The sequence below is a fragment of the Arvicanthis niloticus genome, chromosome 17 (genome assembly GCF_011762505.2).
Source record: "Arvicanthis niloticus isolate mArvNil1 chromosome 17, mArvNil1.pat.X, whole genome shotgun sequence".
Taxonomy (NCBI): domain Eukaryota; kingdom Metazoa; phylum Chordata; class Mammalia; order Rodentia; family Muridae; genus Arvicanthis; species Arvicanthis niloticus.
The window spans coordinates 18,087,348-18,103,717 of NC_047674.1; the positions used below are offsets into that span (position 1 = coordinate 18,087,348).

A 16,370-nucleotide genomic window follows, 5' to 3' on the forward strand; every position below is an offset into this window, starting at 1 on the left:
ACAAAGATTATACTAAACAAACAAATAAACAAACAAACAAAAAACCCGTTAAATAAGACCAGGTAGGGCCCTGAAAGGAGAAGCAGGAGTCACAGGCTCCTTTGCAGCTGGAATGTTGCCAAGAGGGTCACATGCCCATTTTCCATTGCCACTGTTTAAAGGAGTTCAGGATGGATGCTAGGGTAGGTATGGTAACTTGGCAAAAGTAAGGCAAATCAGCACTTGACCAACTGGTATATACACACAAACCCACCTGGCTCTAAAGTCTGCATTTCCCACTTGCTATCTTCTCCCATGTAAGAGTCCCTTGCTACAACCTCTCATTCTCTAGGTTCAAGCAGACAGAGAACAGCAAATGGCATTCAGATGTGAACCTTGTTGAGGATCACAGGCAAAGAGGCCTCCTTCCATGCCCTTGTATTTAGGACATGCAGCTCTCATGAATGGCTAAACACACTGGCCCGGCCAGAGTCATGGGCTGACTGAGACTGCACTGAGGGAAGGGTACCCTTACATCCCTGTCAGAGGAGGGTATAATGTGGAGACTGGAGTGGCTAGGTACAGCCATCTGTGTGGGAGTGAGAGACAAAGGCATGCTAACTCTACTTTTTCATTCAATGTCTGCCTTCCAGCTAACATGGCTCAGTTGTACTCATAACCAGTAAAGAGACCAGAACTGAAGCCAAGAGGATCTTACTCTCAGAGGATGCAAAAGGCTGAAATAAGAAATGTTAGTCAGCTGGTCAACATGCTGACTGACAGGAACCAAGAAAATCCAACCACCAGCAGCACTACTAAGATTAACTAACATAGGAGCTGCTACTGCTCTTCTCTGAAGAAATGGGCTGCAGACTTCCGTGTCTAAGATCGATTGCTTAGGGCATGGACCTAAGTATACATTGTCTGCAGCACTGGTCACTGTGGAGAATGTGAAGTTCAGAGAAAAGGCTGGCAAAGAGGCTCAGTCACATGCCTCTGCATTGTGGGAGCTCAGAGATGGATCTGGTAAAGAAGCCTACATGGAACAGGCCTACTCTAAGCTATGGAAGACATGATAGGAGGATTCCAGCCCTTTAGTGGTCTCAGATAATGTGATTTGGATGAGAACACCACGAGGCTTATATATTTTGAATATATTTTGAATTGTTGGTGGAATGGTTTGGGAAGGACTGGGGTGTGGCCTGTTGTTAGAAGGGGTATGTCACTGAAGACAGGCTTTGAGGTTTCAAAAGACTGGTGCTATTCCCAGTGTGTTCTCTGCCTCGTGCTTATGGATCAAGATGTGAGCTGTTACCTGTTCTTGATGCTATGCCTTTGCTCCACTGTCAGGAACTCGAGCCCTCTAAAACCATAAGCCCAATTAAATGTGTTCTTTTTTAAGTTGTCCTGGTCATAGTGTTTGTCATAGAAATAGAAAAGAAACAAATACAAGTAGAGACTACCTGGGTTATACCTATCAGTTTATCACCAGTGCCAGCCCAAATCTTCAGCAAAGTAGTAACAGTGAAGAAATAAATGACCAACTCCAGAAAAAAACAAAAAAGAATACTTATTGCTACCTCGCTATCTGCTGGGGTAGGTCTGACTAAATCATGAAGATTAAACATGGGACTAGACAGACACTCATGCTGGCAATAAAAGTCATCCAGAGTGAGCTCAACATATCTTTCTGTGATTAGTGTGGTAAATCTAAGACTGGAGAGATGGCTCAGAGGTTTAGAGAATTTGCTGTCCATCCAGAGGACCCAAGTTTAGTTTCCAGCACTCATTTTAGGCAGTTCACAACCACCTGTAACTTAAAAAAAAAGTTTTGGTAGGATATGTTCCTGCTAGATCCTCTCTTTTATTAAAAAAAGTTTTAACTTTTTTGTTTACACTAAAATTGTATGTGTGTCTGTGTGTGTGTGTGTGCTTTCAGGTACATAAATGTGTAGATGGTGAGGACAATTTGCTGAAGTCAGCTTTTTTGTGTTTACCCTGTAAGCCCCGGACATTAGTTATCAGGCTCTACTGGATTCTCTGACTGGTTTCTGGAGATGGGTATAGTTCACATAAATACCTGACAGCTAGGAACTGAGAAGGCTACAGCATTCGAGAAACTTGCTCTGGGTCTCCACCTACAGCTCCAAGGTTGGGGTACAAAGGTCCAACCCTTAGTTTAGCACTTTCCCATAAAAAGGGAAATAGAGTCTCAGTTCACATCTGATTGGCAGTAAAATCTGGTCTCTCTGCTAGATTCTGTTACCTTCTTAGTCCCTGAAAGCCGCATGGTGTAAGCTACTTTGGCAGAATGTGGCTCTTGATCTGAGACCTGGTCATCTCCCACACAATGGAATTAAGTAGCACTTTTGTTCTGAGATACTTAAGAGAGTTAATAGAAACAAACAACAAGCCAGAAAGTTTTCCTGTCCCTATCACTCAATTTCTACCAAAGGTTACATCTTACATGGTTATCGCTCAGGAAATTGTCACAGTGTGTCCAGATCTGGGCTACTCTGCACACATGGTTGGATCCCCTTAATTGCTACTGCCCCTGAGACAGACCAGATGTTCCCAGGACACGGGCCTCCCTCCTGGCTCCATCTGCTCTGACATCCAGTAACTATTGAACTTAGTCTCCTCCTCTGGAATTTTGTCATTTCAAGAATGCTTTATAAATATACTCGCACAGCTCTTTATCCTTTCAAAGTTGCCCTAAATTGAGAACTTCATTCATTGTTAAAATGTGTAGAGTATAAATTATAGCATTCATAACCAACAAGAGAAAGGCAGTAGTGGCAGAAGATGCTTCTGTAATCCTAGCCAGATTGTGCTCTTTGACAATTCCTCAACCTTGAGTCTCAATTTCCTCATCTGTAAAAATGGGTATGGGGCTTGAGGGTGAAGGAAGGTAGCAAGTGGAAGCACTTGGCAAATGGAAGGCTCTTGATAAATTCTAGCTGTTTGTTATGATTGATTAAGAGCCAAGGAAGCTTCCGAGCTTTACTGAAAACAAGGCCCTTGCTGGTCACAGATGATTAAATAAATGACCACGCCAGCCCTTAAATGACCCCAGGTTTTTCTTTCTCTGTGTTCCCAAGGCTCTAGCATGGGACCTCTACAGGGTGCTTCACACGGGCGCCTCCACAAGTGCAGCCTCGTGAGAACAAGTGGCCCTGCAGCACTGGATCCTCTGGGCTTAAATTCAGGGTGGGGGTGGGAATCTGGACAGAGTGGAGGAAGGGCTGAGCACTCTCAATTCAGTACAAAGGCTCTTGAGCAGCCAGGCTTGTGGGGTGGGAGACCCCAGGGAGCTACTGAGCTCAGAGGAGTGGCCAAAGAGGCAGGGGTCAGATGAGTGATTGAATTAGATGCTGCCTGGATATCTCTAAAGCTCAGCTTAAAGGCTGCAGGGATGAAGAGGGACAATGGTCTGCACTACACTTGAGGTCACCTCTACTATGATTAGCTATGGAAATCTGGAGGAAAAAAAACCTCCCCCCAAATCACATATGCAAAGGCTTCATTATACAATTGAGAGAGCACTCAATGCTGAGCCTTTGAGTAGCTGGGAACCCAGCATAAATGGCTGGTTATATCTTAAGCAATATGCCCATGGCCCATTGAAAACAGGACAAAACTGGGCATTCAGGATCCGTCATGATTTACTCAAAGTGGCATTGTCTGTGCTTCTGCATGGCACCAGCAGGGGTGGGATGGGGGGTGCTTCTCATGATGGCAGGGTCACTCCTGTGTCTCCTGCTCCCTGGGACTTTTTAACTCCCCTGGCCAGTATTCACTCTACTTAGTTTTTCTCCTTTGAAGTTAGAGAATACAGCCTCATCGATCACTGACACGTTGGGTTTCAAAAGGACTGGGAGTGAATTCACTTTTTTTTTTTTCTCTAACAAGCGAGAAAGATTGAGCTGGGAAGTGTGAGTGAGAAGGAGGTAAGGAGGGAGGGGAGCAGGCCAGGACCAATAGTGCCTGCTGGGTGATGTTGCCAGCCCCACAGTGAACAACTGGGCTCATTGCAGGGGAGGGTACTCTGGTAAAGTGTCCTGCCCCACTCCACTCCTAAATACCTGGGCAGCTCACAGAGACCTCATCTAGATTCTGTGTTGCTTCAAAGCCTTGCTAGTCTAGCAAGGGAGGGAAGTATAGAGCCTTCAGGGATGATGACCTCACATATCTTTCACTGGAACAGAAACAGAAACAAAGATGGGTCAGAAAGTTTTCATATCCCTATCACTCAACTGATGTCTGCTTGTCCCCTATGGGCAGATGGCTTCTCCTAGTAATACCATATGCTGGTGCTGGGCAGGCGGAAACTTGTGAGCATTCTGATGACCCCTATTCAGACTCTCCCACTTGTTTCTTCCTGTCAGCTCTGGTCTGACGTCTGATGACTGCTACAACCTTCTAAATGCCTGTGTGATGTCCTCTCTTAAGCCTTTCCAGTTAGGCCTCAACAAAGCTGCTATGGATAGGGCTCTGAAAACAAAGTCCCACTCCATCTCTCCTGTGGATAACAGCTTCCACGCTGAAATCAAGAGAATGTCTATGCCTGGGGACAGCTCAATGAGGCCTTCAAAGAACAGCCTGTTTATATATTCCCTGTGACACAGCTATGACAGAGGTCTGCACATTTTAGAACATAGCAAATGACTGCACTGATCTGCCTGAGTCTGTTCAGAGAAGCCATTCCCAAACTGTTTTCTCTCACTGGCTCTCCTTGACTGGAATTGGAATCTTCTGCCTGCCCTGTTAATATTCCAGCATACTCATACTCTGACTCCCGACACTTCCTGAAATGAGGGCTATCTTGTCTGGAGAACAGTGACTGACACTGTTTTACAAGTGCCTTCTGAATGCTTTTGATGTGATGTACTTTCCCATGGACGAAGATGGCAGGCCTCTACTTAGACTGGCTGAGGGTGGTCATTTCACAGATTTTTATCAAACGTTAGTTGCACATCCTTCCCAAGCAAGTAGTCTTTGGCCTCTCACCCACAGCAGGCTTTCTTCCCACCACACTACACTCCAGCTGTTCAGAGAAAACCTAGTTCCAATGGCAGTTGTAACCTGTGAGCTGCCTTGTTGACTGTGATTTTTAAAGCCACTGAGTTATGAGATTAAAGCATGATTGAGTGAGTCACTGACTTGAGCGTTTGCATGTAATCGACACAGTCTTGCCTGGCTCCACTCACCACCGGCTCTGTGATGGTCAGAGGATTTGTCTAGAAAGCTGAGGTGTCTCTCTTATTGTTCTGCCCCCTGATTCAAAAGATACAGTCTTCAGTTTTATGCCAAGTCTTAAACCAGAGAAGATCTGCTTACAAGCCACTCCTGAGGTAACTTCTTTGCAGATGGCTCCTGGAGGGCACTGTGCCTGGCAAGGCTCCCAAGTCTGACTCTACCCCAAATCTGCTCAGGTGGGTCCAGTTCTGTTGTTGGAACTGTTTTCCAAAAGAAACTTCTGGGCCTGGAATTGTGTTTATAAAGAAAGAGAGAAAGTAGAAATAAATTCTGAAGCTATAAAACTTCCAGAAGAAAATCTGTGATTCTAGGTTAGTCAAAGATTTCTCATGCCAGGAATTAGAGGAACATGCCTTTAATCCCAGCACTTGGGAAGCTGACTGAGCCTGGAGGATCTTGAGTTTAAGGTCAGTCTGAGTTATGTAGTAAGACTGTAAAACACAAAATGAACATAGATAGAGATGGCTCAGCAGTTAAGAACACTATCTGCTCTTCTAGAGGTCTTGCATTCAATTCCCAGCAACCACATTGTGGCTCACAACCATCTGTAATGAGTTCTGATGCCCTCTGCTGGCATGCAGGTGTACATGCAGATAGAGCACTCATATTAAGTAAATTAATAATAATAATAATAATAATAATAATAATAACCAAAATGAACAAAACAAAAATTTTAGATATGATAACATAAGGACACAATTGATAAACTAGACTGCTTCAAAATTAAAAACTTCTTTTCAAAAGATGAAAAGAAAAGGAATAAAAACGACCCAAAGAAAATAAGGTATGAAAGAGTAAGCTGGATTACCTGCAGTATCATACAACCCTGTAGAGGTTCTATTTAAAATAGCAAAAGAATCCTCAAAACTTAGTACTAGGAAACCAAATAACCCAACTAAGAAATGGGCAAAAAGTGGAATAGGGAGATAGCTCAGTTGGAACACGTCTCCATGCAAACATAAGAATGTAAGTTTGATCTCCAGAACCCATATTGAAAGCCAGGCATGGTGGCACATGCTTGTGACCCCAGTGCTGAGGAGGTAGAGACAGGATGACACTTGGAGCTCACTGGGCAGACAGTCTAGCCATTGGTGACTCTGGGTCCCAGTGAGAGATCCTGTTTCAACAAACAAGGCAGAGGACATCTGAAGAATGATCCTTACATTGAGCTTTGCCCCTGTATGCATGTGCGACTTACATGCATGAGCGTGTGCTCATGTGTGACTTACATGCATGAGCGTGTGCTCATGTGTGACTTACTAGGGGCTGAGGATAAGTGAGACAGTCTGCCTACCAAGGGGTACACATAGAGTTTATTGGGCGAGGCAATTATTCTGTATTCTGACCATGGTAGTGGTCATATGACTAAGTGTGGAGCTGGTGAACCTGTACACTAAAGATAGTGGGTTTTGCTGTACATAATTCTGCTTTCATAGAAAAAAAGTGGTTATAGTTGATCAGAGTAGGGGTCTGTGTCGATGGTGTTGGAAGTCCCAGGGATGAGATATAGAATCTGCTTTCCACAGACCTGGCAAAGACAGGCCTGAAAGTTGATAGAGACACAGAAGGAAAAAAGGCAACTTAAACAATAGAATACCACTTTCAAGTTACTTACATTAACAAAGATTAAAGCAAAGCCACAAACTGAATTTGCTGAGAAGAGAAACAGCATAGCACTGCTCTCTGACAAGGTAAACCTCAATTAGTCCAACTTTTCTGGAAAACACTCAGAAAGCCAAAGGCTCTAACATGAACTGTATTAAGTATTATTACTAGGTGATGTGTAGCCAATGCCTACTTTTTTCTTGTTCATTTAAAAATGTTTACAAATGTATATATGTAAATATATATTAGTTTTACAATAAAATAATCAAGGTCAATTTTAAGAATCGACACAGAAAAAGTCAATTTTCTTCAACTTAGTAATTTTAAGATGTTTGTATTTCTAAGTGTAAGGGTATTAATTACAGTGTCTTTTTTAGCAGCAAGAACTGTAACCATCCCGACAGTAGTGCCACCAGGAAGTGTTCTGAACTCGGATCAGTTTGTACAATGAGTCATTTGCAGCTCAGAATTGAGTGGCTTGGAATGTGACATGCAAAACTACCTGCTTCTCTTCCTTTCTCACACTCCTGTTCCTCATCAAAGGGCAGAAAACATTTGGGTCTAAATGTGTGAATCCAGTAATTCCTGTAAGCTACTCTGAGGTAAACACAGTGAGAAACGATAATTAAGCACGGCTCCAACAAGCTCAAGTGAGTCACTATAAAGCAACTGCTCGGGACTGCAGGGAGGGCTCAGTGGGAAAATGTGCCTACAGCCAAGTCTGACAACCTGAGTTCCGTCCTGGGACTCATGTGGTAGAAAGAGAGAGCAGACTCCTGCAAGCTGTCCTTCCAGCCTCACTTGTGTGCTGTGATGTGTATTTCCATACTTTCCCAAATAACTAAAAATGTATTAAAAGTCTATTTCATGTTGTCACAGTGTGTATTTCCTTTGTCTTGGGGATAGAATATTTCATCTGTATAGTAATAGTGGGTTTTTTTCTTTCCGGACAGGGTTTTATGCACTTCAAGCTGGACTCAAATTCTCTGTGTATTTGAAACTGGTTTTGAACTTCTGATTCTCCTGATTCCACCTTCTGAGTGCTGGGATTTCAGGTGTGTGGCCACTACACAGTTTATGTCGTGCAGGGGATTGAACCCAAGGTTTCATGTTGCTGGGTAAGCACTTAACAGCTAAGCTATATCCATAGCTTGGAAATTGATTTTTTTTTTAAAAAATATCCTTTTGTGGTAAAATAAAACACCTGTGTGCTGTTCCCCAGACGTTTCTGCCATTGGTCTGTGATACCCACAGGTTCTTGAGGGACAAGGGAGCATTTGCAGGAACTCAGTGTGGCAACAGAGTTTAGGACAGACAATGAACAGGCAGAAGAGCTTTGGCCTAGAAAACAGAGTCCCCAGCACACTGAAGAATAAAGACTAAAATCAGCTGGGCCAGTCCCAAGAAGCAGTCATGGTTGAAATCTAAGGATCAGCTGCAAGGGTTCTCTCTCTCCAATGCAGGTTTTACCAACGTCAAAGCATTCCATGCTTCTTATGTAGCTGTCTGGCTCATATTCAATTGACGTGAGTGTGACATGGGGGCAGGGCAAGGATGTGCAGTATGTCCTGTGAATAAAGAGAGTCCCAGGGTTGCCTAACTGTGAGTAGAATTACCCAAAAGGCAAGGTCCCAGAAGAGCCAAAGTCCATTCCGTCTGTCAAGGTCACTAAGACAAAGTAATCTCATCTCTGAGGAAATGAGGGTTCTAGCCATGCCTGGTTCAAATCACAGAAGTTCTTGTCTCTTCCAGGCAGCATGAGTGCCCTTCCTCCCCTCCACTGTACCATGGGAAGGTCAGCAACTTCTGCTTGAGTCACCTGGGTTTTATTTTAGGTTTTCTTCTTTAAAAAGCCCCAAAGACCAACAGAAAGCCTTTATCTGGTAGTGGTCATTTCCATTCTGAGCAGAACGGGGTCCTCTCAGGAGCCTGCAGAGACTGGAGGCTGCCACTGCTATCTACCTTGTTCCTGCCCCATTCCAGGGCTGAGAGGAGGAGCTCTGGTGTAGCGCATTCAGAATCATCTGGGAGGAGGTGTGGATCTGGTACTTTTGCCTTTTTAGACCAGCATCTCTCTTCTCTGGTGGAACTTTGGGAGAGTCCTTCCTGACACTCCTAGCAGGGACAGTCAGATCTGAGAGGGAACCTCTGAAGTACTGATGATCCCAGGGGTACTGAAGCTTTCTGACTCCACACCTATGAAGGCAGCTCCACATGAGAAAGTCCTCACCACATCTTTTCTACATGCTGGATGCCCTGGCAAAGAATCAAGTATCAGCCAGTTTACTTGGGCAGCCCTGGCTCCAAATGTATAGTAACTCTCTTATGAAAATGTATCTCCACTCTACTGCCCTGGTTTCCATTCTCCCGACTGTAGCTAGCAGCACCTTATTTAAAAAGACCAGCATACACAGCACTGTTTACAGAGCCTCAACAAACAGCTTGTTAAAGAGCAGCACTGCCGGGCAGTGGTGGCGCACGTCTTTAAGCCCAGCACTTGGGAGGCAGAGGCAGGCGGATTTCTGAGTTCAAGGCCAGCCTGGTCTACAGAGTACACAGAGAAACAGCCAGGGGTACACAGAGAAACCCTGACTCAGAAAAACAAAAACAAAAACCCCAAAACAAAACAAAACAAAACAGAACAAAAAGAGCAGCACTGTTCAGGGAGTGAAGATGTAAAGATTAATGCCATGTGGTCTTTGCCCTGTAGGAAATGAATCTTAGGGGAGGAGACGGGGGTAGAGATGGAAGGTAAGCAGACAACTGGACAGTGTGACAAAGACAGGCATGAAGGGCCAGGGCACCCTAAGAGAGTTCCAGACCGGGCCAGCCCCACCTGGAACAAGCAGAGGATTTCAGTATTCAGATTCTGCAGGTCCAGAGAGAGGTGAACCCAGAGGACATAGCCGCAGGCATGAGGCAATGCTTTTTTTTTTTTTTTGGCCTGGAAGGAACGAGGCTAGACTTCAGCATGTAGAACGAACCAGAAGGCAAGCAAAAGCTTCTAGAGGTGGGCTAGGAGCCAAACGTGCTTTCTAGAGTTACTTAGAAAGCAGACTCTGTGTTCTGCTGAGGCTCAGCACAGGCCTGTTGACCAAGAGCAGCAGTTCAAGCTTCAGGCCTCACTACACCCTGCCTGGAAAGACACCCAACCGTCGAGGTGACAGCAGGGTTGGAGGAGTGGGGAAGCATCCCAAGTATCCCAGCTGGCAGAGGGGTGGCTGCTTTTTTGCCTGCTTTCATCTAAGCCATCTCAGGAGTAGATAGAGACGCTTTCACTTCAGTGTGTCACATGTGTCCAGTCTCAGGCTCAGGGCTCAGGGGATGAAGGGGAACTGCCTTTGGCTCTTCTCATGCTCATCAGTGGGCATAGCTTTCTTGATCAGGTTGTCCTTGCCCTTCACTTTTCCTCCACTCCCCATCGTGCTTGTGATCCCCTCAGCCTCCTTTGCTAAATCCTTATGTTCTCCTTTACTTGATATGCAGTCTTAGGGTAGGATGTCTGTTTCCCACTGCCTAGAGCTCCCTCCCAGAGTTGTGAGCAGTGTTCTTGCTATTGGAGAGAGAACTCAAAAGCGCCCAGCAACAGCCACTGGTCAAGTGTGAGCCTGTATTCAGCAACCCAAGGTAAACAGGGCCCTCTGGAGTTCTGGGAGTTTGAGAAATGGCTCTCTGCTGTGTCGCAGGAGCAGTGAGTGTAGGGGAGCACAGAGCAGAGGGTACTAACAAGCCATCCAGAGGAGTTCATCTGACAAGGAAGGATGTGTGCCAGCTATTATACACTGCTAAAAAGCCACAGACACTGATCAGGTCATGTAAGTGGGTGTAATTAGTTATATGTAACTAACTAGGTCATGTTTTAAGGTTGTTTTTTGCCCATGCCTTGGGATGCATAAATATGGTTATTTTCTGTAATTCCATATGAAATTAATGTACAGTAACCAAACTGATCTGTCACTCTCAAAGGAAAGGTTCTCAGACCCTACCCTTGAAAGCTGTGTGTCTTGATTCTCTATGGTGAAGGGTGCAGCTTATCCCCCTTCCTGCCACCCGTCAGAGTCCTGTCTGAGTAGCACAGAGAGCTGGATCTACAAAGGAAAATAAATGGAAAAGTAGAAAAGTGAACAAGCTGCTAAATATCTGAGTGAAGCCACGTGCTGTCAACATTTAAATGGAAACCTGGAAGTAGCAGAAGCCCACTGAACCACTGCCACTACCTTAAAGACTCCAGAGCCACTGTGTGTGTGTGTGTGTGTGTGAGAGAGACAGAGACAGAGACAGAGACAGAGACAGAGAGAGAGAGAGAGAGAGAGAGAGAGAGAGATAACAGCAGGATTTTCTTTAGTCTAAACTGTTGGTTTTCCTTATAATTATTCACATCGGGCCAACACAAATGACTCCTGTGACCTATTACAAACAGGAAGTGGAAGGCACAAAGAGAAAGAAGTTATAAACAATGTCCTCTGAAGATCAGAGAGGATAGCAAGCTCTTGGTATGCTTCAGGAACATGAATTTCTTCGAGGTTCTAAGGAGGAGCACTTGGTTTTGGGCAGGAGTCACTCCTCAGTCTCAAGTTCAACAAGCACTTCCACCCACCTTCCTTCCCTGCACTCTGGGTAGAGTCTGTCTTAGTGCTTCTTACTGTCTAGTGGTCCACTGACTCCCTCCCCATACCCGAAACTTCTCTTTCTTCATCTACATTCTCAGCATCCCCCCGCACCCCTCGAAACTAACCTCCCCAAACAGGTCTCTGAAGCTGAAGCTCTGAGTGAAGAACTCTCTGAATGAAAAAACTCAGAACCTGGGTTGTGGCCTATCTTGTGCTTTGAGATGACACAGACATTAAAACTAAAGGAAAGTCAGAAGGACTTGCCCAGCATCTGCAGCTGCATCCAATGTCATCCGTGAGCAACACTGAGCTGCAGCCATTAAGAATGCAGCTATGGTGGAGAGAAGGAACACTCTGCTGTGCTTAGCACCGTGGACAGGTTCCAGGAAAGAAGCTACCCATCTTCCTCACAGCCTGTCCTTCTTGTCCCTACCTTCAGAGGCCCAGGGGAGGGGAAGGGCTGCCCTGACCCTGAGGATCCTGCAGAGGAGTAAAGAGAGTGCTGCTTCTTTGGCTTCATACTGGCTAAAGGGACTGGACCTTAGGAAGGGAAAATAAATGTGTTGGGTGTGTGTGTGTGGTGGGGGGTGTCAGTCACTCTTCCAGTCTCCAACTGGACCTCTACGCATGGTACTAATCAAAAGAATAATTTCCTTAATTGTATGGAACCATCCTGAGAACTCACTTAGCCCAACTGTTCTTCATTACCTAGTCTGGCTTCCTGGGGAAGTAGTAATGAGCAGCTAAAGGCTCACTGGGTAATAGGGCTGGGAAGCCTGCTGGTCACTTAAGCAGGGGTCAGTGATGATGGGCCACAGTTTAACCTGCTTGTGTGGCTGGGGAGCAAAGGAGGATTTTTACATTTTTAAATAGTTGAAAAATAATCAAATGAAGAATAATATTTTGTGGCCCATGAAAAGGATATCAAACCCAAAGTCTCAGCGACCTTCACATTTTACTGCGTGTCAACTACCCCCATTCATTTGAAGCACAGTAATAGACAGGGCTGAGGCAGAGACAGACCATATGGACCAGGAGCTCATGTCATTTACTATCTGGCCTTTCCTGGGAAAGCCTGCCAACACTGATTAAAAGGCTAGGCTAGGTTAGGATCAAACATAACAGATTCACACCGCTTGAGTCCCAGGGTATTCAAAAGTGTCTTCCATTAGAAAGGCTACCTTTACAAAGAAACTGCATGGAGTTTGGGCCTCAAAACTGTGTCACGTAGGTTTCATGGATGACAGAGCTGAGAACTTAGTAAAGCCTCCTTTACTTTGTATGAATTTTCCTCAGGTTTTCTTCACTTGACTTCCAAGGCCCTCTGAATTCAGAGTCACCGTTTTAACTGCCTGCTGGAAGACCTTGTCTGATCTCTGCAAGCCTCTGGTTCATTTCACATAGAAGCTTAACCTGGCTGAAGAGAAATAGGTTCAGAGAGCTTCAGAAAGCAGGGCGTGGAGTTTCCTGACATCAGCCGGTGTTGGTCTTAGTACTGAGGATCTGTTTAGCACTACCTTCTCATCATATCCTTTCTGAAGGCAATAGCTGAGCTAGAACCCCAAAAGGGACGCAGGGTCTTACATACACCCAAGCCAGGCCAATCTATCTTCCTCCCTTGATGGCTGTTGCTGAGGGCTGGCCTGTACTAGTCAGGAACAGAAGCCCTCAGACAGCTCCCTTGCATCAAACTCAAGATGTGGATATCAGAGACCACTGATTTCTTTTCTTCCACACATACAGAAGTCTTGGCCCCATTATGGCCCCTTTTAACATTCAGGAGAGACATATATTATAAACAAATAATTAAAATAAAGTGGCCATCTGTACCAAGTCCTTGAACTACTCTGGCAGCAGAAAACATGGATTTAGAGACAAGCCACTTGGAAGGGTCATTATTCAACTCAGCTGACCAAAAATCACTAGGTAGTCTCGGAGGCCTGTGTCACTTTGGGGGCAAAAGAGAATCACCTTTTGGAAGAGAACTTTGTTAAAGTCAGTTCTAGGTGAGCATCACTTAGAGAGTTATTCTGCCTCAAGCAGCACTCTAGGCTACTTCCTAACATAGGCCAGCATGCCGGGCTCAGGGAACAAGACTGCCAGCTGGTGCTCCAGAGGCCAGGAGCTGAAGCTTCACTATCTCAGATTAGGCCAGCCACTGAGGCCTGAGTTGCAGACTGCAAACCCCCCAAGGTCAAGTTGCTCTGCCATTTTGCACTTATCGAGCCTGTATCTCTGACTCTGCAGACAGGCACCATATTAGTGCGTGGTCCTTCATCCTTGCTCACTCTCAGGGCCATCAAACACTGATTTCTTGGAAAGGCAAAGCCTCTGGATTGGTTAAAGACTGCTGTCTAATTGCTGCTGACATAAAAGGATGTGCTTTTTTAAGGACTGCCACCCAAAACATGGACACAGTGAACTATGGCAGACAAAGCTTCAGAGAACAATGCCAAACAGCAGGCCACTGAAAAGGCACCAAAGAAAAATGGACTTGTGAGGGCAAAGAAGCCAACAGGGACAGGAGAACAAACGCAGGGATTCTGAATAAAGCTATTTAGCTGATTTATAAATGTTCTCACCAGTGTCCTTGGCTGCAAAGATTGATGTCTCCATCTAATGTGGGGGTCTATAGACTTGTTTTCTGGAGAACTAAGGAATCAACTTCAAGGATACAAATTCATTACTTTCAAACCTTAATTAACTGGAACCTAATTAGGTTTTTGAGGGTGTTTTCCCCTCTCACTTTAAAGGCAAACTTTTTTTTCTCTTATGTTAGCATGGTGTAATAAATAAATGAAAGAAAACCAAACAAAGAGTTATTTGGATGTCTGGCAATAAGCAACCTATCTACCTATGGGGACCTCAGCCTTCTCATTTATGAGTTAAGAGGGCCACTAGGATACAGATGAGGCAGGAGGATAGCCATGAGTTCAAATCCAACTTGAGCTACAGAGTGAGAGAAAACTAAACTTATTTTCTTGCTTTTATCTCTTCCCATCTCCTCCTTCTTCCTCTTCTTATCACCTCCTCCTCCTCCTGCTCCTCATAGTCTTCTTTGCCACAGGATCTTGACATACATCTGACATGGCCTTGAATTTTCAATCTTCCTGTTTTGGCTTCCTGAGTACTGAGGTTACAAGTGCCAATATCATAGATTCCTAGTCTTTTTTGAGAAAACTAAACCCAGTTCATTTTCTGAAGACTTCCCTAAGCCCCACAATTCATTTGTAAAGTGACTTCAGTCCCGATGCCTCCTGAGTTTTAGGATTTCATAGCTGTCTTACCTAAAGAAAAGAAATTCTGAAGACTTGTCTTTCTAAAACATGAGTTTATAGAACAGTGTTCTTTTGAAAGTTTTATTTGACCCATCTGTCTAATATTTAGTCTAAGCATAATTACAGCAACTTGTGCAACCGACACACTTAGGTCGGGAGCACACACAGCACATAATGCTCCAGTGCATCAGAGGGAGAAGAGGATGCCAGGAAGCTTGCGTGCCATGCTGTGGGCGCCCAGCACTGCTGAGCTGCTGAAGGGCAGTCAGGCAGATCAGGCAGGTGGAGACGCTAGGTAAGCGGGGAGGGACTGTTGGTGGAGATGACTGGAAGGCAGGATGCAGCCTCAGGGACACCAAGCATGAAGCAAGGAGCAGAGGAAGAAATCTCTGTGAGAGGACAGACTGGTGACATAAAGAGGCCCACAGGCTTCACAGAGGAGACCTGGGAGTGCTTCCTCTGTTTCTACCTCTTGAATAGTTTAAGTACGACTGGGTGCAGGTCTTCTTTGAAAGTCTGGTAAAATTTTGCTGTGAGTCCATCTGGCCCTGGACTTTTCTTTTTAGCTGGAAGGTTTTTTTTGGTTTTTTTTTTTTCTATTTCAATCTCCTCATTTGTTATGGGTCTGTTTAGGTTGTTGACTTCTTTTTGGTTTAATTTTGGTGGTTTGGCTGAATCTAGAAACTCATCCATTTCTTTAGATTTTCCAAACTTAATAGAGTACAGTTTTTAAAAGTATTCCCTTATGAAACTCTGTATTTCTTAGGTGTTGTAATGTTTCCCTGTTCATTTCTGATTCTGATTGGGTCCTTTTTATTTCCTTTGGCTAGTTGGACCAAGGGTCTGTCAATCTTGCTTATCTTCTCAAAGAACCAGCTGTTGGATTCATTGATATCACTGAGGGTGTGCCCTGGAAAGTTTATCTTGTCTCTGTCCCCTTCACATGCCTCTCTGTCTTTATCTCTCTCTGCCTACTGGCCGCCATGAGACAAGCAGCTCCACTGGGCCACATGCTTCTCACATGTCATCTCCCCTCACTATGGGCCAGAAACAACAGAGCTATGTTCCAAGTGCCTCTGAAACCATGAGCCAAAAATATGTCCTTCTTCCCTTCTTTGTCCCAGGGGCCTGTCACAGCAAAGCCATCTACAAGTGAGAATTCAATCCTGGACACAGATTTTCCAGAGAAGAGCAGCTGGGAGTCACAGAACTCCCCACATGGATACTCCCTATACTCATTATTACAATGGTGTGACAGAGTGGCAGGGAAAATAGGTGGAGAGGAAGAGGCCACCAGGCTGTGTCTCACCCTTGGGTTTTGGGCACAAACCAAACTCAAGACTGCATAAAATAAAAGAGACTCACTGACCTGATCTAAACGGAGTGCACCATCTACAAAGCGCTGGCGGCGTAGTTGCTTTGCAATGCTGTGCAGGTTCAGGACTGCCTGGTGCACCTCCTCGACGCTGTGCTCTGGAGAAATAGGGGGAAGCTCTTCCTTGGGGATCTTCTCAGTCGGTTTTTCGATCATACTCTGGGCATGGTCATAGCTCAATTTGGTGCAAGAACGGATGATAGTGCGGCCAAACCACTCCTCAAGGATCTGCAAAGACAGACTGATTATACTTAATTATTCACA

At 45.0% G+C, this 16,370-nt stretch overlaps 1 protein-coding gene across 6 annotated transcripts in view; it reads right to left on the bottom strand.

Annotated features, from left to right (window-relative positions):
• Dis3l2 (DIS3 like 3'-5' exoribonuclease 2) overlaps positions 1-16,370 on the bottom strand; it is a 309,644-nt gene that overhangs the window by 42,769 nt on the left and 250,505 nt on the right. For all 6 annotated transcript variants that reach the window (XM_076914866.1, XM_076914868.1, XM_034521596.2 and 3 more), the window contains one exon: positions 16,101-16,334. In XM_076914866.1, coding sequence (XP_076770981.1) covers positions 16,101-16,334 — 234 coding nt within the window. The remainder of the gene's footprint in view (positions 1-16,100; positions 16,335-16,370) is intronic.